This window comes from Mytilus californianus, unplaced genomic scaffold, assembly GCF_021869535.1.
Source record: "Mytilus californianus isolate M0D057914Y unplaced genomic scaffold, xbMytCali1.0.p SCAF_6, whole genome shotgun sequence".
Lineage (NCBI taxonomy): Eukaryota > Metazoa > Mollusca > Bivalvia > Mytilida > Mytilidae > Mytilus > Mytilus californianus.
This window is the reverse complement of record NW_026262712.1, coordinates 69,544,599-69,569,762: the sequence shown is the minus strand read 5'-3', so window position 1 is coordinate 69,569,762 and position 25,164 is coordinate 69,544,599. Positions and strand designations below refer to the sequence as shown.

The window sequence follows — 25,164 nt, the reverse complement described above, 5'->3', positions numbered from 1 at the left end:
GTTTGGGGTATATCAATTATGCTACCCGTCCGTTTGATTGAATGGGATGTTAAATATGTTACCCCGTGTTGAGAGACTGTCAAAGTATGCAATTATGTACTCGTCATTGCAACATACTGATGACCTTTCGTCCAATGAAAAATACGTACTTTCTTTACATTTTTGGGGATAAAAATGCACAGACACAGATCTAGGATTTTAATATAATGGCAGAAGGTGCTTGTACATATTGGCAAACATTTTGAAAATCATAGAAAAATTATATTTACGTTGATTTATTCAAATTTAGATACTATCTGCGAATGTACTGAAGACTGTTGCTAAATTTATACTGATAACAGTACGTACGACATGTGTTTATGGAATAACTTCTTATTGGATCATCTTTCCCTTTCAGAGCACCTGTGGTCACCCGCGGTTTTTGGTGGGGTTCGTATTGCTCACTCTTTAGTTTACTAATTTGTTTTTTTGTATTCTGCTGTTTGTCTTTTGGTATTTTCTTTTTTTATGCCATGGTTGTCAGTTTATTTTCGACTTATGAGCTTTAATGTCCTTTTGGTATCTTTCGCCTCTCTTTCACCATGTATGCTCAGTATACAACTTTGGGAAGCCAAATTCATAATACGCATGGGGTCTTTTAAACAAAATAGGTCTCAATACAGCAACCAAATCCATCTAACGTCAACTTTCGTCGAGTGAATTTGGAACCTTAGTTTCTGTGCGTTAACACTGAATTTTGAATTACGAATCTCAACAAATATATATGTAAAAACGGGGGAATTCCGTTAAATATCAGCTGTTTATCTATTCATTAATGTTTGTATCTATTTATTGCTTTCTTCTATTGATCGATATATTACAGTAATTCTCAATTTACTGGGAACTTCTATACTATAGAAAAGCAAAATTAATGTTCAAGTATATTAAGAAAATCCTGTAAAAAATTGGAAATAAAATCATTGAGACATGTCATAGGAATAATTATTCCTTCAATGCTAAATAATATTCAGCATGTTTGAATTCTGGCGCTTGTCTGACGACTCCAAAATCGGCAATATTTGCATCATAATATTTTACAACAATTCTGAAAGAAAAGAAAACCTAATTTACAATACAAACAAACTGATAATCACTCTATTTACTGTGACTTGACTGTAAGTGTTGCTCTCCACCTATTGCAATAATCCAAAGTTCTGACCAAATTGCAATTTTTTTTATGAAACCAAACTGTTCAACTGGTCAGAAATTTGAACAAACTGCTGTAGAAAACCAGTCAAGTCCTTAAAGTGTAAGGTGATAAAATAAAGCATACTAACAATCCTATATAGCTTTAATTCCACTTCAATGATATTATGAAAAATTAGTCTAACAATTTTTATACTAATTTTATTGTTATTGTCATGATAAAGGTGATAGGTAGTAATATTGAACTGCTATAAAAATGTCCAAACTAAGCTTTCATACAATTTTTATTTCGAAAAGTCTTCTATATTCATAAGAATCAGACATCATTTGAATTAAAATATCTTATATTTAGTAAAATAAGTTGTGTAATAAGTTTCCATGGGAGATAACCTTAAATCATTTATTATTCTTTTGAAAATAGAAGACTTTTCGAAAGAAAAATTGATAATCTCTCATGGGAACTTCCTAATAATGTATTGAAATTTCACATATATTTTACTGAATATAAGATGATTTAATTCAAACGATATCTGATTTATGCTTTATTTTATCACCTTGCACTTTCACGACTTGTCTGCGGTTTTGTACAGCAATATGTTCAAATTTCTGACCAGTTAAACAGTTTGGTTTTATAAAACAAATTGCAATTTGGTCAGAACTTTGAATAAATTGCAATTGGTGGAGAGCAACACGTACAGTCAAGTCACAGTAGTTATGAACATGTCCACCGAGGGACTTGTGATAAATGTATGACGGATAGAAATTTTAAAGCAAGGAACACATATACATGTATAAACTCAGAGAGCTTCTATGACCGTACGAAACATATGTGTCTTAAGCATTTTTGAATCGGGCTCGTTATTCGGAAGCTTTAATTTTGAGTGTAGTTTTCCAGTTTATGCTTTGATTGTCTAGATTTCCTGGCATTCATTTATTATAGTGTGTTTGCACTTATTAACCTTATAGGTTTTAATGATTGAATGTAGCAAAGTATAATCACTTAACTAATTGCCTTATAATGTTTACCAATAATGAAAAAGAAAATCTCTCCCCAATAGATGATTTTTTTTCTTTATTTATATAAATATTTGAATAAACCATGATTTGGGGTGTATGATAAATAAACATCAGCACCACAACAAAATTATACGAATTCAATGAAATAAAACAGTTCTTGTTTTTCGTTTATGTTTTTGTACATAATCAGGCCGTTAGTTTTCTTGTTTGAATTGTTTTATATTTGTCATTTCGGGGCCTTTTTTTTAGCTTACTATGCAGTATGAGTTTGGCTTATTGTTGAAAGCTGTACCCTCTACGCCATTTGGTCTCTGGTGGAGAGTTGTCTCATTGGCAATCATACCACATCTTCTAATTTTGATATTCACCGATTGATGCAAATAGTACTACTTTTTAGATTACATATCAATGTAACTAACTTCCGTATTTACAATATTTAGTTGTTTTTTGTACTGTACAGTTTTAAACGATGAAATAGTGAAATATTACCTATTAGTTGGCATGCTCAGTAATGAAGCAAAAAATGGAATAAAGACTTTTGTGTAATCATCGTTGACTTTTTCATTAAACCGGTTCACTGATTCTATATCTACAAACATCATAGGTGTTTTCCTTCCATTATTTATCATCCTGTTACCTGTTGAGACATTTATATACACCAACTGAAAGGGAAAGTACATATACGTATTTCTGCAACTAAATCATTTAAATTCAATTCAGTGTTTTAAATTTAATATCTAGTGAAATATCAAAATTAATGTACACTATAGATATTGTTAAGACAGCCATTGCGTACAGATCCATGAAGGACTTTATAATGTTACATATTTCAAAAAGGCTGGGCTTATATAAGTCCTATAAAATTAAGGTTTCAGTTGTTTATTGAATTGATTTCAGGTAAAATGGAATTCCTCCCTTCGAAAGTTTTACGATCCCCATTATGAGTTGGTTGACTGTTACGGAATATCTGTGTCACAGATGTCCACTAATAAGTTCCAATTATTGTAACCATTCTCCCGGCCTCTTTTTTCTCGATGGTACATCACCAAATAAGACTTAACGTCGAATTTGCGTAACACAACGGTGCCACATGTGACCAGAATATACTTGCACCTCCGGAATACATAAGGTCAACTCTGGTTTTTTGGTGGGGTTTGCGTTGCTCATTGTTTGTTTCTATGTAGTGTTTTGTAAAGTTTTGTTTGTATTTACGTCGGTTTCCTTTCATGCCATGATTTTTTGGGTTTCTCTTCGACTAACAAGTTTGAATCTCCCTTTGGTAACATCTGCCTTTTTTTATAGAAGTTACAAAAAATTATCGCTGATATCAGTAAGCGTTTTTATTGGAAAATAACAGACGGATAAATGTATGTATGCTTTGTCCAACATCTGACTGATGATATAAGTTGTTCTATATTACCCATAGCATATAAATGTTTATGTCGATCACACAATACATGTACATAGACAAACAAACAGATTTTGCTTTATTTCAATGAAGTTAATGTATTCCTTCCTTATGAAGTCATACCTGCCATAATTGTTTTTTCGTAAATTGTTTTGCTATAAATTAGGCCATTAGTCTTCACAATTAAATAATTTCATATTTTTAATGTCGGGGCCTTTTATAGCCGACTATACGATATAGGTTTTTCTCATTGTTGAATGCCGTACGGTTGCTTATTATTGCTTACATCCACTTCATTTGAACTTGGGTGGATAGTTGTCTCATTGGCAATTATACCACATCTCCTTATTTTTATATTTTATGTGTGAAATAACGACATGAACCGTTATCTGCTGATAATGTCCAATTATTGCAATATGAAGAATTTCACACTTTCTTATTCTAATTTAATGCAACAAGGCAAAACGACAGAATGTCGGATTGCTACATGGTCCGAACACGACGATTGCGTGGATCATGAAGAACTGGTCATTTCTGAGTATATGTCTCCATTGCCTATTTACTGTGCGTGTCAAGGTTTTAAATCTGAAGTATGCCGTATTAAGTTTTGTTGATAACTGTTTGTATTATATTTATTTCTTTACGTCATGGTGTTGTCTGACAAAAACATTTTATCTATCCTTTGGTAAATCTTAATGTTCTTACCTCTAACGGATATTCAAGAACCTCACTAATTTTCTGTGCTACTTTGTCTTCAAAGTCATCTTGTAAATCTGAATCTTTCAAGTTTGTATGAATAAATATTCTAGGCATTCTGTGAAGACAAGAACAGTTGGTTTCATAAATATTATAACTGAATTAACAATCTAAAAGAAGAATACAATATTTTCAGCAATATTTCCTATTGTCACCGTAAGTAGTTCCGGTCTTGCTCCATTTATAGTTCATGCGATATCCACAAGATATTTTTTATCTTGATTTGATTAATTCTATTATAAAATAGATTTTACAATTATAGAGGTTGGAAAATTTTCTAAATTAATTGATTGTATTTCTAACATTTATCAACTGTTTAGGCATAATTATAAGTGAATTTAACAAATTAAAATTTATCATTTTACGTTCTACTAATTCTCGAACCATTAATTGAGAATTGCAGTTGCAAAATTATATATCAACATCTCAAATCATACTTCAGTGATTGTTGAAGTTATCCCTACATTTGAAAATTCTATAATATTATCCAAACGTAGGGTTGAAAATTATATTAATTTACCTTATGGGTGTTTAAATCACAATAGTTTTACCGTCTCATAAATCAAATTATCTATAACTGTAAACATATCTCAAGGTTGCGAACTTGTTTACTATCAATGTGATAATGTTTTAGATAATTTATCTCATACTTGTCTACTTATAGGTTAGATAATACTTGGTCATGTTTTATGAATATTTAAAGCCTGAGGCGTAGTCGAGGGTTTTAAATGTTCATAAAACATGACCAATTATTGTCTGACCAATTTAAAACATATTCACACCTTTGAGTGACATAAAAAAATTAGTCTCTCCTATTGAAATAATCAAACCTTAATTTGAGATCACTTTTAGTGTTCACATGGTTAATAAAAGTGATGTAAATCATATTTAATGGTCATTTCAAAAGATGGGATGAAATAGCAATGAGATAGTTTTGTGATAACAAAAAAGGATAAATTATTCATTAATGGAGATTTCTTCTGCTTCCTGTAAAATTTAATACTTATATGTCTTAAGGTCCTTAATCTTATAGAGCATGCGATGTTATATAAATCAGTTTTTCTAAAATTAATTTTTAATAATGACAAAACTTCATCGATTGATTTTGAAATTTACAATCGTTTTAACACTAGATGCTTACTTTTTAAATTGATGAATGTAATAAGGTCTTTTTTAAACTTCCTTTGATTTTTTTTCAACAGTCATTGTTTCTTGAAAAAAAACAATGATTTTATATTAAATACTAATTCACCATCACCGTTGTCCCCTTTTCAATTTTTTTTTCGGGGGGGGGGGGGGGGGGGGGGGTTCTATATATGCAGTAAGTAATAGTTATACACCGAGGGATAGGTGTGTCTGGATAAGAAACCCCGTCGGCCGGAGGCCGGAGGGGTTTCTTATCCAGACACGCCGTATCCAGAGGTGTATAACTAACTTACACCCCATTCTAAACCCTATATTTGTTAACATTGATTATTAAATGAAAAAAAAAAAACGATAGCATATTTATTGATAATATCAAACCATGATTTATAAGATTTTTTTTTTATTACATGAAACCCCACTAGTAACCTTTCTTTGATTATCTTCGTTCAAACTTTGACAAGTGAGTATATTTTACAAATGTCAAAGTTGTTTTACATATTCCCGTTAAATCCATGTGCTAATATGGATCAGCAGGTCAAGGTTGACTGTTTCGTGTATTCTTCTTACTAACAAAAAATACATCATGCTCTTTGTATTCAGTTGTCAAGATGGACGGGTATAAGACAGACGACAGTTTGTGGCAAGCGTTGGATTTGGTAGAAGAGACTAAAGATGAAGACAATATTATAACCCAAAATACTTACCTGTATCAGTTTAATAAAGGTAATCATAACTTTATTTTATATCTTTAATACGGTTTTATAGAACAAAAGCTCCTCCCCCCTCTTCTCGGGGATAAAAACCCAATCATATTCGGACATACTAAGGGATAGGTGTGTCTGCATTAGAAACCCGACTACCAAACACGCTCAACACACAAAGATACAGATTTAATATTTAGGAACTTCATTTTTTGGGGGCAATCAGGGGCTGATCCAGCCAGGGGTTCCCAACTCAAGAGAAAAAAAGGGGGGTGGGGGTCCAACCATTCAAATTGCATTGATCTTTTAAATTAAAGTCGGGTCCAACCCGCGGAACCTCCACCCCCTGATCGGTCACTGGGTAACCGAGGGGGAGGGGGGCCGGGAGTTAGAATCCCCGTTTTTCAATGCTTTAGAAATTAGAATAGAGACATATGACTGGGATAAAAAAAAATATACCTTCAAGCAAAGGAGTATTTAAAGGATAATTTTGTATTCAAAATAGATGCTTAATTTTTTTTTCGCTATTGGAATTTCCTAAAATGTGTTTTTTTTTTAATATCTTGAAACAATTCGTAGTGAACACTATTAGTAATTTCTTATGTTCATGCTATTTAAAAAAATAATCAATTTCTATTGTTACGAATAACAATGGACTTTGTTTGCGGGATGTAGAAGCAGGGGTTTCCAGAAACCCCGCTCGTCACACCCTGTGGTCAAAATCCATTGTTATTCGTAACAATAGATCTATTCAATTTACACTTGTTTCAGAAATAGAAACTATGAAGTATAACAATAGAACTGGGGTGTAACTATAAAGTAACATTTGTAATGTTGAAAGCTCAACTTTAAATGCTTTTATAGTTCTGATCTCTTGGTTTCATTTATAATAATTTATTTAGACATACAACAGTACTAATGATTTTTCTTTTTGATCTTTTCCTATGGAAATTGCCTCAGGGGATTGTACACTTCATTAGTGCAGTTTTTAAGAGTTCACTTTCATATTTAATCTACAGTGAAAAGTCATTCATGTATAACATTTTATAGTGCAACCATGTACTAAGAAAAATAGAAAGGAAAATACTGATTTTCCATTGGACGATATTTCATGGACGAGAGCCATGTACTATGAAAAATAGAAAGGAAAATACTGATTTTCCATTGGACGAGAATGGGTGAGTATGTTCTTAACTACAGGTATACAAAGTTTGATTTATAGGTTAGATAATAGTTAGTCATGTTTTATGAATATTTAAAGCCCGAGGCGTAGCCGAGGGTTTTAAATGTTCATAAAACATGACCAAGTATTGTCTGACCAATTTAGAACATATTCACATCTTCGAGTGACATAACAAAATTAGCCTCTCATTGTAATAATCAAACTTTGATATTAGCTAACTTTAAGTGTTAACATGTTTAGTAAATGGGATGTAAATTATTTAATGGTCATTTCAACAGATGGAATGAAAGAGCAAAGAGATAGTTTTGTGATAACAAAAAAGGATAAATTATTCAAAAATGGAGATTTCCCCTGCTATACCTAAAATTCCTTCATTTTAAAAAAGCATAAAATGTTATATAAATCAGCTTAAGTTTTCTAAAATTGTATAACTTTCAATAAGGACAAAACTTCATAAATAAATTTTAATTTACAATCGTTTCAACATCACATGCCTGTTTTTTTTTTATTGATGAATGTATTGTTTTTTTCAAAAACTTTCTTTAATTTTTTTTTATCAACAGTCATTGTTTTTTAAAACATTGAGTTTGAGGTTTGGTATAAAAATTTGATTAAATATTACATGTATTTTACCAACACCTTTGTCCCCTTTTCAATTTTTTTTCGGGGGAGGGGGTCTAAATATATTCTATTAAATAACATTTACAATGTTGAAATCGCAACTTGAAATACTTTTTAGCTCTATTCTCCTGATTTAATTTATAATTTCGGGTAATTAAACAGTATTCATGATTTTTTTCTTTTTCTCTTATCCCTGGACATAGCCTTGGGGGGTTGTACACTTCGAATTTTTAAGAGTTCTCTTTCATAATTAATGTACAATGAAAAGTCATCCATGTGTAGCATTTTATAGTGCATGGAAAGCCATGTACTATGAAAAATAGAAGGGAAAATACTGATTTTCCATTGGACGAGAATGGGTGAGTATGCTCTAATTGAAAATATAAATGTATATATTAAAGTTGAGCATACACGTGTTTATATTTATGTAAACAAACACACGTGAGTGCGTGTCTTTATAGTGTCTTTATAGTGGTCATCTATTGGTGTTATGTTAAATAAACAGGTTTGTGTTTTAGATATATGATATTTCGGATGGTTCAATATTTGTCGCAATGCGTAAATATATTGAGTATGATATTTGATATGTAAAAAGCACGGGATTTTTTTAAGCGCGAATAGTTTTCTTGTAAAAGGAAGTTAGGGAATATTGTCATTCGAAGCTTGTATACAGTGCAATTAAGTCTAGATGAATGGGTCCCCCTCCCCTAAATGAATGTTTTTATTTCTGTAATATTTTATGCAATTAAAGATAGACAGATAGATAATTTTACTATGACATTGTTTGGCTAATTTCTTATACGACAGGTTTTTCCGATTATCTGCCTTAGTTTGTGACGCGACTCCTGGGTGTCGTCTTAGTAGCGGTCGCCATTACAGTCGTGAAATAATTATAAACAAGCTACTTATCTATTTCCCATTCCATTAACGATCCAAACTTTTCTGATTGGTTTCCATTAATATATCCTCCAGAACTAGAAATTAAAGAAACAACAGACACGGCTTCCTCCGGCTCATTTTTATACTTATTCCTCGAATTTGATATAAGTGGTCATCTCAATACAAAATTCTATGACAAGCGTTACGATTTTGAAATTTTATCCACCTCAGCAGTAATATACAAACTTCACCTGCTTATGGGATATACATTTCCAAAACTCATTCGGTATTCAAGAGCTTGCAGCTGCTACTCAGACTTTATAAAACGTCACCAGTGTATGAGCAGAAAGTTAATGAGCCAAGGTTATGTCAAAGAACGTCTCGTCCTGTTTCTAAAAAGTTCATTGGAAGATACCAAGACCTTGTTGATAAATATTCCTTATCAACTTTGCAAATAATACATGATGGTCTTGAAGTATAGATTCTCGATACTGACGTTGTTTATCATCTTAATTACGTATTAAAGTTCCCCTTTTTTGTCCTTGTATATTTTTAAACTGTACTGTTTATCCATATTTGATTATATACTTATGACGAGGGATTTTATATCAGACTACTGGACTGTCAGAATTTCAGCGTCGGATGATAGCTACGCTTCCGAAATTTCTAGTAATTAAACAACCTACTGAAGAAAGGTCAAATCAAATTTCAACAGAGATTACTGCGGATTCAGGCGGGGGCGTGCCCCCCCCCCCTCCCCTAAAATTTGCAAATCATGGGTTGTCCTCAGCTAAATAAAGAACATTTCGATAATTTTGCCTAAAAAAAAAATTAAGTTCGTCTCTTCATACTGGTTTGATTTCCTTACAATTACAAGACAAGGTACGTTAAATCCACATGTAGCTTCGAAATAGGTTTCATTTTCATTATCCAAAGAAATGTGTACAGCTTCTAGACAAAAAGACAAATCGGATTCTTTCATAGACTATTTTTTTTTTTTTTTGCATAGTCGTTTCACGACGTGTCAACATTAGTCTGCCAGGTGTAACTTTACTTTCATAACAAGTTTTATTTAGAATTCAAAACGGATTTTGTGCTGTCGGCGTACCATCCAGAAAAAAATGTTCCGAACATACAAAATCCTGTTTATACACAGGTTTTCTGTTTATAGCTTTGGTTATACTCAAGATTGTTGGCTCGTCAGAAGGCATCATATGAAACTTATATGGACAGTCATTGTTCAACTTGTGTTATTATATACGTATTGTTTTTTTCCACATTCTGAAGTTTTCTACGATTATTTGTGCAACAATTATCTGCACAAGAATTGTCCCCACCTAATTTTTTACCGACACTATGCATAACAAAATGAATCAGAAAATGAAAGAAACGCAAATGTAAACAAAAAATGATAATTGCTTCGCATCACGGTGCGTAGCTAATGGCTTCAGACCACAATTAATTCCCTTTGTTCGTGGTCTAGGAATATAGTTCCCAATTATTATATGGGGTATTTCTTCCTAAGTATTCTGTCTACTGTTTTCTTTGAAATGTTTACTATTTAAGTGATCGTATCTGTTGCATATATATTGAAATAAGTAGAACATGTGGAAAAAATTTATTGTTGAAAGTGAAAGTAGTGATTTGGCCAAAATGAAAGTAGGGTAGAAATTAGCCTTCGTCATTTATTCAAGATTCAAATCCTACTATTGGCATGTTAATAGGGCTCCCAAAAGAAAAAGCACTGATGGATTGACCTGGGACAAGCATATTTTATTAGAATAATAATGGTCTTGAAGCAGTTAAATTTATTTCAGGTTTGAAGCGGTGCAAATTTTTTATTTCAATTTTACTTTTACCAAAAAATGCATTGTAGCAAAGGGGAAGAATAATTGTGGTCTGAGGCCTATTAGTGTCAGTCGATATATACACGCCATCTTGAAATAATTACTTATCACATATAGATTCTGATTGGTTGCTTTATGATGCGGCTGAGATACAGCAACAGCTATTGGCTTAAATGAGATAAAGAAATACAGACTTTTCTCGTCTCAGGATAAGACATCAAATGCCGGAAAATTAACTATGTGTATTTCAGTTCCGATTAACTGTCATTAATTCATGCTCGTTTTATTATGCATATATTGCACACTGAAATTCAATATTGAAATATCAATTATTAATACGTGTTTATTTGCTTTGTTAATCTGCAATATGCACGATTTGTTTTGCTAAACAATGTTCCTATACAATGTTTACAAAAATGCATTACCTGTATTTTATAACTTCTGCCAATCTAGGTACATCCCCAAAGAGGCACGTACACCTCCAGAGTCGTGTCTATTTGTAAATGTTGATCAATGTTTTAATTTTCAACAAGTAAAGTGAACAAAATTTTAAAAGCATGGGTGTATAACGCACACTCTTAAAGTAGAACATCATCATTTTCACTGAAACTAAATATTTATTGCTGTTTACAATTATATGTTATTGCTTCGCATTGCAAGCTTAATGGTAAATCAACAACCACATGCACACATATTACCTTAAATTAGGATACAGCGAAGCAGTCCACAGCTTTTAAGAAAGATCAAACTTGTGTTTTGATTATGCACGTCCCTTATTTTTCACGATCGTAATGGCGGATCGGTTATATGAGAGGTTAATGGATACACCCACGTTTCTTTGATAGTTATAAATAAACCCGTCTTATATATACAAGTAATAGCTTTTCTAAAAAGCATGCCGTTTAATAGCTTATTATGTAACTGTTGCAAATTGTTTTTTTTTATTTGTAGTTTCAGTATATTCCTCTGCGTATAAATTGTATTGGGGTAAAAAAAAGTGGAACATTGGAAAGGCCTATATAGTATTTATCGCAACTCGGATAAATAGTGACGCTGTGATTGGTTTAACGCCGTCACGTGGTGACCACATATGGATCCGTATGGGGTTAGTAGATTTCATATGGGGTTCATGACATCACGTCTACTATTAATCGTGACGTCAACTATTTTAAAATGTTTTTGTTTTTCATTGTATATTTTTATACAAAAGTCGGCAGGAAAAGTTCCGTGTGCGACAAATTCGTTGTACGGTTCACTACCGACCCCTACTGATCCATAGAGGGTTAGTAAAATCCGTAGCAGTGGGATTGCCGCGTATCCGTTCTGTATCTCCTTGCATATGACGTAACGGACAGAATTTCAAGGGCGATAATGCCATAATCAATACAGATGGCGCGCTTATCGCAGGCTATAGTGGTTTTGTTTATGTCGCGTACGTGTGAATCTTCTTTGTTTTCCTTTGGCCTCATCCCTATGGATTTTACTATCCCTTTAATGAATCTGTAGGGGGGGTCAGTAACAAACCATTTAAATTATATTACGGGTTACAATTTTCTTTTTGTGCAAGGCAATTTTTAACCCCTGGAAAGAGCTTAATTTCTAAATCACTTGCGTTTTTGCCTGTACTTATTTCGGTAAACCTTTTTTATGGATACATTTTTCAGCAGACATATCAATAATTATTATTTACTCTCTGTTTGATTGTTTGCGTTTGAGAAAAGTGTGATCAATATCTTTTGTCCCGATAAACCAACTCACAAAACGTTTTAGATCCTACTGAATCTTTATCATACCGGAACTAATTGTCCCTATATAATACTTGGGCCGGTTCCTTCCAGTAGTGTATAAGACATGTTATTTATATATATATTTTATAGCTTGCAATGTGGTATGAGTTTTTCTCATCGTTTAATGCCGTAGGTTGGCGTTTGTTTGCTAACATCTACGTCATTTTGTCTCTAGTGGATTTTTTGCTCACTGGTAATCATTCCACATCTTCTTATTTTTATGTTATAAATATATGACTGGCTAATTTTCTGGACCATTGCAAACATATTTTCTAAAGCTATGGTTCTGAACATTCGCCAGCACTATTCACATGCATCGATCAAAGTTCAACTATATACCATTTGTTGTCAGAACATTATAATACAAACATGTACATGAAGCTGTGATTATTGTTTTCTCAGATTTAACAAACAGAGTTCGTTCCTGTTCATTGCCTTAAGGTCTCCTAAATTTGTGTATTTTGATTTTGCTTTTTAAGGGATTTTGTTTTGATTTCATATTTTGGAAGTCTTTGTAAAATTAACCACAATTATCTATTTTTTGAAAATTTAGAGCTTAAGTGCAATGGTAGTAACGCTGAAGTGCAATGGACTACATAATCTATATTTTTCATGTTTACATGCCAATGTTTGTCAGAAGTAGTTTTTCGTTTTTTCTTTAAGGAAACATAAAGGGTATTCCTGTTTTATTTAAAACAGTCATGGTAAATAGTCATTATATTTCCATTCCAAACTGTAACGTTGTAGTGTACTTAGTAAATAGCTTAGAAAAAAAAAAGCAGTCGTTCATACAATTGACCACTATAGAAACTATATAAGAGGGTTATTTTCCTGTACAACCAGAACTAATTGCAATGACTAAAAAACCTGGAAGTTGTTTGAAATGCAAATACTTCTTGATTAGTCAGAACGAAACAATATAAGTGAAACATCTATATGGCTGCTGTGAATGAGAACAAGAAATGAGATAGATTACTCGGTAGATGGTTCTTACTGCAACTGGAGAAAATATTGAATGTGTGATATTTATATATACTAACTATATAAAAAATAAAAAACTCTCATAAAGATTGGACATCTGTATATTTTAAATTAGTAATCACAGGTCTAATAGACCATCGCACTTCGGCGCAGACCATCGCCTTTCAGCGTGCATCGCACTTCAGCATCCCTATCGAACCTCCGAGTCCTACATATATATATATCTGCTTTCAAAACACCTTTAGGCTTACGGGACTGAAAAAACCAATTCACCGGACCTGTACCGACGCCTTTATGTGTATAATATCCCTCCCTTCCCGAAAAATTTATCTGTATTAATCGTATCGTCTTATTTTTTTCCCTTTGGAAGTTGACCTATAAGTTGACTGTTTTTGCATCAGAACTTCACTGTACCGTGCTCGACGTTGGTGTGAAAAGGAATTTGACGCATGTTTTACATCAACCCGTCCCTCTTTTATACTATCCTATAGACCCGGAATAAAAGAATACCAAAATTAATTGAAAATTGGAGATACCTGTTTTCAGATTTTTTTATGCTTTTGAATTATATCAGTTAATAGGTACTTATCTTTAATTTGTGTTAACTACAGACAGAAGCATACTCGATCTTTCATATATTTACATGTAATTGACGTAACATTTATAAATGCCTCTGCACAATCACGACACTGGGTTACTTGTATAGCGCACTAAGTGTGCATTTAACGAAATCCCTGTTCAATTATTTATAGATAAGTGTGTAATATCATTATTCCGTGTATAACGATACGCATGAGTGATAACTGTAACTTAAGTGATGATTTATAACCAAAGAACTGATCTAAAATACACTAACAAATCAGTTATGAATGTGATAGGTAAAACAATATTTATATCTGATGCAAACACAATTAAATAATAAAGACAGAACAAAAAACTCAATTAACTTGAATCACTTTTGCGTTTGACCTTGCATCATTAAAATATTGATTTAACACTTCACTATCAACTTGATTAAACACTTCACTGTCATTTTCATGACCTACTAATCATGATTTTTTTCCGGCCTCACTTACGGATACGCTCACATATAATAGATGTACCACAATATTAACCAATCAGAAGTTAAGAAAGCCTTTACATCATACGGAAGAAGCTTATATTTACCAAAGAGAATCCCTTAACAGATACGTGCACCGTATGACTAATTAGACCGAGTCTCATGTGACTCTCGGTAATTATATGATTTATTACTTTGATTTTCTATTTTGTAGGCTTTCGTGTACCACGCAGCGGTGCTGTTGCTACACAGGTTATTTGCAAGTATTTCAAGATTTTTATCCATTGTCCACATTTATTCATGTTAGGCAGTCTTCATACAGGAGCTTCTCAGGGAGAATGAACAAAAACTAGTATTATCCTTTAACTACACTAAATAATTCAAAGTTTGGTGACTATGTTGAACACATCTATCACATCGATCTTGAAGTTAATAATCAAGCAGATACAGTAAATTTTGAATCGTATTTTGACTTGCATCTTGAAATTAACAATGATGGTCTGTTGAGGACAAAACTTTATGACGAAAGTGATGATTTCAGCTCTCAATTATGAACTTTCCTATTTCCATGTATTAACATTCCAGCAGCTCCTGCATATGGAGTATACATTTCCTAGTTGGTACTATTTTCAGTGCGTGCATTTCATATGATTTCCTTGATAGGGGGTTGCTGCGGAAGCTGTTAAACCAAGGGTTCTAAGTAGTTAAAGTTGAAGTCAACCCTTCGAAAATTTTAAGGACACTTTTAAGTTTAAATGAGCAACACGACGGGTGCCACATACAGGGCATACTCTACCTACCTTTCCAGTGCACGTGAGACCACACCTGATGTTGGATGGGTTCGTTTTGCATAATCTTTATTTTTCTATATTGTGTTTTGTAGACTGTTTTTTGCAATGGCGTTGTAAAATTGTCTTTGACTCATATGTGTTATTACATTTGGTGTCTTTCGCCTCCCTTTAAATGGTTGAATTTCTACACAGTTCATCCATTTTATGATATTCAATAATCAATGTATGAATTTATTCATTTTAATAAATGTTTGTATCAAATTTTTTTCAGCTGGTTGATTATCAGTCAATAAAGCGGTTACAACTAAAATAATTCATATTTTCGGATATAGCATTGATTTTAGTTTCGTGTCTTTATCGTTAAAAATAATAGCGCTATGTGGCTAACGGATTCTTAGGGCAGCAAACCTTGAATAAAAAATACTACTGCATACAAACTTATTCATGTTTATTTCCCCATCATTTCAAAATACGCTGAAAAAAAACAACATCAAAATGCTTCTGTACGCAAGTGCAGTTTTCTAAAAAAAAAAATATTTTCCGAAACACTACTGCTTTAGAGAAGAATAAAATTCAGCATGTTTGAATTCTGGTGCCTCTCTAACCATTCCAAAATCTGTCGGACATACATTAATATACTTTATAACTACTCTGTAAAGAAAAGAAATTAATTAAATGTTATTTGAAATTAACATTGATATCTACCTTTATTATTGTTATATATCTTAATGTTATTCGCGATCTTCACATGGAATATGGGCTCATATTCCCTATCAGTGTTTTATATCCCCAGAACCATCAGGCGAAGGGGTAATATGGCACTGACAAGGAATTTGAGTCGACTATGAAGCCAAAATATTAAATATATTGTACTGATTTCAACACTAATTACTAGTTTGATCTTCTTTTTTCTTCAAAGGACATATGGGCTCATATACTCTGTTAAGGTATCCAATAAAATTGCAGGATTAACCAGGATATTCCAGTATAATATAGATTTTTGATCCTTTGATCTTTCTTCATGATGATTTCTTATCTCATGCTACTCGAGTAAATTGGGGTTTTCCTAGTCGTGTTAAAAGAGAATGCAATAGCGTCATAAGCCATACATCATTAACGATGTCTTAAAAAATTGCGCATAACAAATTATTTATGCTTTTTGCCAGGGGACACATATATAGATATAAGAAGATGTGGTATGAGTTCCATTGAGACAACTCTCCATACAAGTCAAAATTTATAAAAGTAAACCATTATAGGTCCAAGTACGGTCTTCAACACGGAGCCTTGGCTCACACCGAACAGCAAGCTATAAAGGGCTCTAAAAATTACTAGTGTAAAACCATTCAAACGGGAAAACCAACGGTCTAATCTATATAAAAAAACGAGAAACGAGAAACACTTATGAACCACATCAACAAACGACAACTACTGAACATCAGATTCCTGACTTAGGACAGGTGCAAACAATTGCAGCGGGTTTAAACGTTTAAATGGTACCAAACCTTCATCCTTATCTGAAACAATAGTGTAACATCACAACATAGACAGACACACTATAAAATATCAATTGTAATGGCTTAACTCAATCAAAAGACATATTAACACCAGTGAACATACACTGAACAAATAAATTGATCTATGGTACAATGTTAATACAAATATGTCCATATCTTTTATTTAAAATAAGCACTTGCTTATAAATATATCTCAATCAAATAGAGCACAGAATATTATATAGTGTAATTTTTTTTTCTTTAATGGGTCTAATGTACCGACATCATTTCATGGTATCACAATTTTATGTCTCATAACGTCGAAATTAGGCAATGTTACATCATAGACGTCCATCCGCTGTATTTCCCGGCAAACGAAATGTTACCACATTAAAATTGGAAGCGAAAGTGTTAAGTGCACACGGCAAGCATTTATATAAGCATATGTACGGGGGCCACATGCGGAGGAGGATCTGCTTACCCTTCCGGAGAACATGAGATCACCCCCGGTTTTTTGGTGGGGTTCATTTGCTCAGTCTTAACAAAACATTACCTGTTGAGTGGAAGATCTAGAAGTGAAGCAAAAAATGGTATAAAGATTTTGTTGAAATCATCGTAGACTTTTTCTTTAAAAATGGATGATATATCAACAAATATCATTGGAGTTTTTCTTCCATTGTTCAACATTCTATTTCCAGGGGAGACTAATATGTAAATCAACTGAATAAAAAAAAACCAAACTATTCCCATAGGAAAAGGATTTATATTATCTAATATTACATATTACACACAAACAAGAATTTCTATTCAAACAATAGACCACAAATTATAATTATATCTCCTCATGTGCTTGTTTTTCACAATTAGTACCAAATTGAACACCGAACACAGTTTGTAAATCATACTCATTTGTTATTTGAAAAAAACACTATTTTTCAGATTTAAACATGCCTACAAGCTTGTGAGTTTAAAAGAGACATTTTTTTAAAATCCGCTTTGTATGATGCAAAATAACCGGATATGGCTCATGAATGTATTTCAGCAGGAGTCACTAGAAGAGCAGAAATAATTATTGCTGATTCTTTCTCCGCGTTGTATTATGAAAGGGTTCATGTTGGTTGAACATAGGTTTCATGATAGTGTTAGGTGTACTGCTGTTTGACTGTTCGTTCATTTCTTTTCTTTTTGTCATTGAATTGTCTGTTATTCTTCTACTTGTGTTTTCCCCAATCTTCTTTGGTATATTTTCCCCTTTTCATACAATGTTTTACCTCTAATGGTGCCTTAAGAACTTCACTGGCTTTTTCTGCAATTTTATCCTCAAAATCATCTGGTAAGTCAACTTCTTTTATGTTGGTATGGACTTTTATTCCAGGCATTATGTTGAAGCTATAGGTAGTAACTGAGTCTGGATTTCAGATCTTTTAAAATCATAAAAGTAAAATAATACCTCTTAATCAGATTTGATTGATTGATAAGTTGTTAACGTCTAGTAGTAAATATGATATTAGTAAGTGTGATGCCATGTTAAAATTGTACATAAATATATATATATATACATATCTAGCTTAATAAAATACTAAAATTTGAATAACAGGCCTACAATAAAAGTTCAAAAGCAAAGCTGTCACTCTAGCCGGACAATTTCAATCTGATTGCAAGGCGATCAGCATTTTCTCTGACTCGCAAATGCTGCATTTCTAATAGGATCTCTTGTTCTATTGCATTGGAATTTTCAACTTTTCTTTATTGTTTATTTTAGCTCTAGCATTTCAGAAAAAAGTTTTCTGTCGGAATACGTTTCTTATTCATCAAAACTGGTATCGTTAGACATGACATTCGGAGTAAAAATTGAACAGAACAAACTAAAACTGAGCACACTATGATTATTTATTTTAGTAATACAGTTAACGACATACACAATATCAGTGTATAACACAAAGATCTTAACAAGTCTAATTAAAAGAATAAGATAAGACCGGTCGACCTAGTACATATATATTTTTCGTCGATCATACTATAAATCGGCAGAAAATTAGAAAAACATTGTTTATTTAAAATAAAATTTACCAAGTGTATACATAAATATAAGTTAACGATAACTTACCGTAAAACGAAGTTATCTGGTCAAATATTTGGTACACAGGGCACGTATTAAAATCTCGTTTATACATATCTTCGATGGATATTTACAAGATAAAAGAGGATATAATTGGGGAGCATGGTTTGGATATAACCCAGTGTTAGTTCAAATCCCGTTGAGGTACTAAAAGTCAGCATAAAAATCCAATTCTAACACTGTTGGGTTTAATTTTCAGACTTTTTTTTGGCTGAAATGTCACTAAGATATGAAATAACCACTGATGTGATGTAGAAATGATGACATGAGATTACATCCTGTATATAGGCCGAATCAATAATTTCATCAATTTTTTGATTAGTCGAAATATTTATTATTTTGAAGAAAGATTATTTTGTCAGGGATAGGGGAAGAAATATGGTGCCGACACCCTCATCGGCCTCTCCTTTTTCCAAACACATTTACATTATTTTCTTTCCATTAAACGTATAAAATTAACATAAGCAAAATATTGATAGAATGGGTGATGCAAGTGCTGGAAGATTGACCTTCGATTTGAACTAAATTGGAAAATAGTTGAGTTGGTTTACCAAGCAAGTTTATTGATATTTGTTTTGGTATTTTGTCATTTTCAGATACATTATTCATTAGCTTTATGATATAGCTGGACATTCGGTCTGAAATAAATGAAATGTTGTTTTTATTCTTTGGTGTAGTTCTCAAGTTTGTAGACATTTTTGTACTTGAGCCAATCCTATTGCAAACTAGATTTCTGTGCAAGTTACTTCTATTGCAAAAGTTGATATTTATATTACAAACATTTAATTTTAAAACAGAGAGTCGATGTTAAATTCGCGATGTCTAAAAGTAATGCTAAATACTAATACAACGGTAACTTAATTTGATTTCAATTGTACACTTATGGTACTAGTTTCAAACCAGTTTTACGATTCATAATAACAACTTTAGGTCCATGTGATATTAACGTTTAACAGGTCAGGAACTCTAGATTTTCTGACGTCAGTATATATTTGCATAGAAATAGAAGTTAAACATGGCTTTGAAAAACTGACCAATCGACTCAATGAACTTTAATGCATTGTGGGCTACTACATATTAATTAACCACTTAAAAATACGTGGAATAAGTGGGAAAACTGTCAATTAATATAATCTCTCACTCTGGGACTCTCATATTAAAATGTTTTTGTTCAGCGAATGTGTTTAAAGTAAAATATATTTAACATAATCTTCAATTTGCATGCTCAGATTAAAAAAAAAATGTTTACTAGCTTCACGATTCGAATTTCTTTTTCGCCTTGTAAAAGTAGTTGAACAGGTTTTGTACGTTGTTATGCATTGTACCTGCGGTTTTTCCTTACAAAATGTTAATAATAAAGTAAATTTTAAGTACAATAGACACTCTTGTCTTATATATTGCCTACGACAATCTTACTTACATGTTCAAAATATAATGTCTTTAGAATGACTCGTTAAAGAATTTATTGCAACCAATTTAATACTTGATTTTATAAAATGTCAGAGAAAAAAGGAACATGCAGATGATATCCAAATGCCGCCTTGTAAAATAACCAAATACACGATGGTGAATAATGATAGCACATCCACAAGTGTTCTTGTGAATAACAGACACTCTCGAGTTGTTCAAACAGACACAATTTATCATGTGGATATAGATGTTCACACCTGTGGAACAGGCCTCATTCGGGAAGAATTTGGTTGTCAATTTGATTCCGTGTCACCAATATTTCAAGAAATGGCCGGACAAATACAAAACTTGCATTGTCTTATTTCAGAGAAAAATGTGGTCATTAATAGTTTAAGGAAAGAAATCGAAGGCCTTCGCAGTATTGAAACTGAAAAAGATCGAATAAATGTTATTGAACAAATTTTTCTCAAAGAAAAAGAGACTTTAAAAGATTGCGATTTTTTAGAGATATAAATGGTTTGTCAATACTTTCCCCAAATGATTTAGATGAAAAACAAACGCCTATAGTAAGAAAAGTAATTGATTGTTTAACTAAATCTATTTCAGATGTTGATACGTATGAGAATTCTCAAAAACGCCAATTCCGCAAGTCTTTGGCAATTGAATTGTTGTTTTCAGCAAACTATTTGCCTTATATTTCTCCCATGTCACTTGCTGGCTTGATTTTATTGTATAGTTCAACAAGAAGTAAAACTGCAGTTGATATTTTTTACACACTTTACCATCAGGTGGTTACACCTTTTTACAAAACTGGTTGCTGTCATTGAAACATATTCCTTGTATCTCTACGAATGAAGTTTTTGATTACGCATATGCCTTTTACAACAATCAGCGCCTACAAAAGGTTTGGTTATCGAGAAATTCCAACAAACAGACATTAGAAGTTATGATTAACATAATCAAATTAGAATTGAATGGTTTTAATTGTCAAAAACATGAAAACTTGCACCCACGACATTGACGAAATATTGAAGATTTAGGACCTTATGAATAACCACAAACGACTGAAAAAGATACGGATACAATACAAAACAAAATCATGGATGACAATTTCAAAGCTAAGTTTATTCAGTGCCATCAATGCAATAAAATGTTTGGTAAAAACAAGATAAAATGTGATGTTTGTAAAATTAATCTGAGAAATGGGATACTATCCCAGGAAGCTATACCAGCAAAGATTGTACTAGACAAAAAGGAAGAAAAGGTCAAATTTATTAACTACACAGAAAACTTCTCGGATGATGGAAGTGTAACTTTAGTAAGCGAGACAGATTTAACTCATAGCAATAGATATAAGAAGATGTGGTATGAGTGTCAATGAGACAACTCTCCATACAAGTCACAATTTATAAAAGTAAACCATTATAGGTCAAAGTACGGTCTTCAACACGGAGCCTTGGCTCACACCGATCAGCAAGCTATAAAGGGCTCCAAAAATTACTAGTGTAAAACCATTCAAACGGGAAAACCAACGGTCTAATCTATATAAAAAAACGAGAAACACTTATGAACCACATCAACAAACGACAACTACTGAACATCAGATTCCTGACTTAGGACAGGTGCAAACAATTGCAGTTTAAACGTTTTAATGGTACCAAACCTTCACCCTTATCTGAAACAATAGTGTAACATCACAACATAGAAAGACACACTATAAAATATCAATTGAAATGGCTTAACTCAATCAAAAGACATATTAACACAAGTGAACATACACTGGACGAATAAATGTGATCTATGATACAATGTAAATACAAAATCAATAAAATAAGGGAATAATAATTAAAGTAACAGTATTATACCGCTGTGAAATGTTAAACAATTTCAGAAAAACAACAATAGCATTGAACAAAAATCCGCCATTTACAATAATATTATACACAGGTAAATGAAAATAATTTTGTAGTCAGGTATACAGTTTAAATGGAAATATTTTTACAAAATAAATAATTTTGATGTTCATAGTACGAAGAAGTGAAAATTTATAGTAATACCAAACACTTATCAAAGCTGGTATATAGACCAGATAAAACCCTGAATAAGTAAACATTAAATAACAAAAAAGCATTATAAATAGTATCAACAGGTCAAATTAACAAGAAAGTACGATTTGAGAGTACTCGCAGTTACTGACAGCTAGTTAAAAGCCAAAAACAATTAATAATAAAAAATCATGCATCAGAGACTAAAATCAACTAAAACACATCCCAGGGATTTAGTATTTTAACGTCATGGACAGTCAAAGAAGACATGACTCGTACATGCAATGCCAAAAATAAATGTATCGACATGCAGTAGGATAGTTAGAAGTTAACCTCTTTATAGGTAAAAATGAAAATGGGGGTGTCTTTATACATCCCTTTTGAAAAGAATACAAATTTAGTTATGTTTTAATTTGCTGACAAAAATCGATATTAGTGCCAATGTAAACTATATTCAAAGATCTAATTACAAAATTGGTAAGATGACCTTTACTAATAAGTTTGCTTAAAGATTCGATGAGTTTACACGGATCACATAGTGATTTCCGCGCTTTTAGTACAATATTACCGTAAAATTTAGGATGCGAAATACCGTTTTTAATAAGTTTTCTACAGGTACAGCCAAATTTAGTTTACTAATCAAATCGTTGTATCTATGAAAGAATTTAGTAAAAGTTTTAAGTAATTTATGGTAACGAAATCCCTGACTTAATAATTTACCAGTGATGCATTGATTACGTTCGTTAAAATCTATGACATCAATACACACACGGGCATAACGAATGAGTAGGGATATATAAACACCGTATGATGGAGCCAAAGGAACATCGCCGTCTAAAAAAGGAAAATTACTAATAGGGATGAAAAATCGTCTCTTATGTCGTAAATTTTAGTATGGAGTTTCTCTTTAGAAATTGAAATGTCTAAATCTAGAAAAGGACAACTACTGCTGTTTATGTTAGATTTAGTTAAAGTAAGTTCTTTGGGGTAAATTTCGGTAGTATATTTAGAGAACTCTGGATTGTTTAACGAAAAAATATCATCCAGATAACGGTAGGTATTGTTGAATGTATCAACCAAATGTAACAATGACGTGTCTTTACTGAGTTTGTTCATAAACTGAGATTCATAGCAATACAGGAATACATCTGCTATTAAAGGGGCGCAGTTAGTACCCATAGGAATAGCTACTACCTGTCGATACACTTTATCGCCGAAACGTACATATATGTTGTCCAGGAGAAAATTTAAAGCTTCAATCATATCTTCACATTTCCAGTAAGTGTATCTAGCATACTTTCCTTTTTCGTTACAGAAAAAGGCTTTAAACGAGTTACAGCAAATAAATTTGCAATGAGATTTTTCAAAAGACCATTTAATTAAATATGAAAACTTTTTTTTGATATGATTGTGTGGAAGTGTAGTGTAGAGAGTAGAAAAATCATAACTGTCAACAGAATTTAAAGGACCATCAAAAGCATGTATTTTATCTAAAACCTCTAAAGAATTTTTAACACTCCAAAAATAATTAATACCATTATTTTCATAAGCTTTATTACAAAAGTTAATAACAAGTTCTTTAATAGTAGTAAGGGAGGTAGTTAGAAGCACTGATAGATTAGTAGTAGAACACTTACTAGATGCGGAGATGAAACGGAATTTAAATGTTTTTTTGTGCAATTTAAGTAACCAGTACATAGTAGGGACTTTCAAATGTTCAGAAGAGGCTTTAAGCTGGGTAGTGGTAGTGATATGCTTGTTTACAATTTGACTCTCTGTGGAGCGTACGGACCTGAATGTAGAAGAATTGATAATTTCGTTTTGGGGAACTTCCGTGTAGTATAACACTGCATCACTTGAGCATCCGTTGTACACTACAAAATCGGCGCCAGTGCCGACAGATGTATCTACAAAAATAAGTCTAATAGATCCAGTATTTGTAAATCCTGGATCAAAATCCTGTCTAAGAGTGGTTTTAGATAAAGTTGCTATAGATTCCGGAATTATTACAGGATCACGTCATTTTGTGTATGTTGTATGTGATGGCTCTCCTATGACACTACTTTGGCAACTTATCATGGAGGAACTAGAGAAATGCTTTTGAGTCGTCCCACTAACAGGTCTTGGTCATGAGATGAACATGGTAAAATCCTTTACAGAGATGTTTTTTGATTTCATAATAAAAAGGTTTTTCGAAACTCAGGGATATAAAACCCCTAAAGCACTTGCTTTCGCAAAAAGATGTTCATATCATTATATTGCCTTTGACAATTTATTTAAATTTAGAGAATCAGTCTGGATGGAATTGGTGTATACTTTTAAAAACACAAAAGAAAGTTGCGTAGAGGAGAATTTAAATGGTTTAGTTCAATGGCTAAATGGTAATAATGACAAAATTTTGCTAATCATTTGTTATATTATGTTACCATGTCTAGAATCGATATTCATGTTCCGAAAAGGCGTAAGAGAAAACAATTATGTTCTCATAGAAACGGCTCGTAAAATATTTCGTCAAATTTGGTATGGAAGATATGTTGATTGAGAGTTTTGGACTTTGCGATAGATTCCTCATGCCACCAGAAATTCGAAATTGTTTAAATAAACACCAGTCCTTTTCCCGTAGTGGTTGCATCGATGCTCATCAGGGTTTAGATTTCATATTAGAGAATATAATCGTAACATTAAAAATCATATATCTGGTGTGGCTAACAGTATAAAATGGGAAACAGTAA

The 25,164-nt window shown here is 32.4% G+C and overlaps 2 protein-coding genes and 1 long non-coding RNA gene across 5 annotated transcripts; 1 reads left to right on the top strand and 2 right to left on the bottom strand.

Moving 5' to 3' along the window:
- Nucleotides 1-811: 811 nt before the first annotated feature.
- Nucleotides 812-11,576, bottom strand: LOC127704374 (macrophage migration inhibitory factor-like). 3 transcript variants are annotated; one of them, XM_052208409.1, is made up of 4 exons: nucleotides 11,442-11,576; nucleotides 4,316-4,424; nucleotides 2,692-2,864; nucleotides 812-1,084 (listed from the first exon to the last, which is right to left on the bottom strand). In XM_052208409.1, exons 2-4 carry the CDS (start codon nucleotides 4,421-4,423, stop codon nucleotides 982-984), a joined length of 384 nt encoding a protein of 127 aa, XP_052064369.1. In that variant the 5' UTR covers nucleotide 4,424; nucleotides 11,442-11,576; the 3' UTR covers nucleotides 812-981. The 3 variants fall into 3 exon arrangements, with proteins under 3 accessions (XP_052064369.1, XP_052064368.1, XP_052064370.1); XM_052208408.1 differs by lacking the exon at nucleotides 11,442-11,576 and adding an exon at nucleotides 4,887-4,970; XM_052208410.1 differs by lacking the exon at nucleotides 11,442-11,576 and adding an exon at nucleotides 4,831-4,858.
- Nucleotides 5,794-15,704, top strand: LOC127704377 (uncharacterized). The gene is made up of 3 exons (XR_007983243.1): nucleotides 5,794-6,235; nucleotides 11,695-11,848; nucleotides 14,786-15,704. It is a non-coding gene; the product is annotated as an uncharacterized LOC127704377 (long non-coding RNA).
- A 91-nt stretch (nucleotides 15,705-15,795) lies between these two features.
- On the bottom strand, nucleotides 15,796-18,955 carry LOC127704375 (uncharacterized). The gene is made up of 3 exons (XM_052208411.1): nucleotides 18,130-18,955; nucleotides 17,412-17,578; nucleotides 15,796-16,013 (listed from the first exon to the last, which is right to left on the bottom strand). The coding sequence occupies exons 1-3, from the start codon at nucleotides 18,235-18,237 to the stop codon at nucleotides 15,911-15,913; spliced, it is 378 nt and encodes a 125-aa protein (XP_052064371.1). The 5' UTR covers nucleotides 18,238-18,955; the 3' UTR covers nucleotides 15,796-15,910.
- Nucleotides 18,956-25,164: the final 6,209 nt, after the last annotated feature.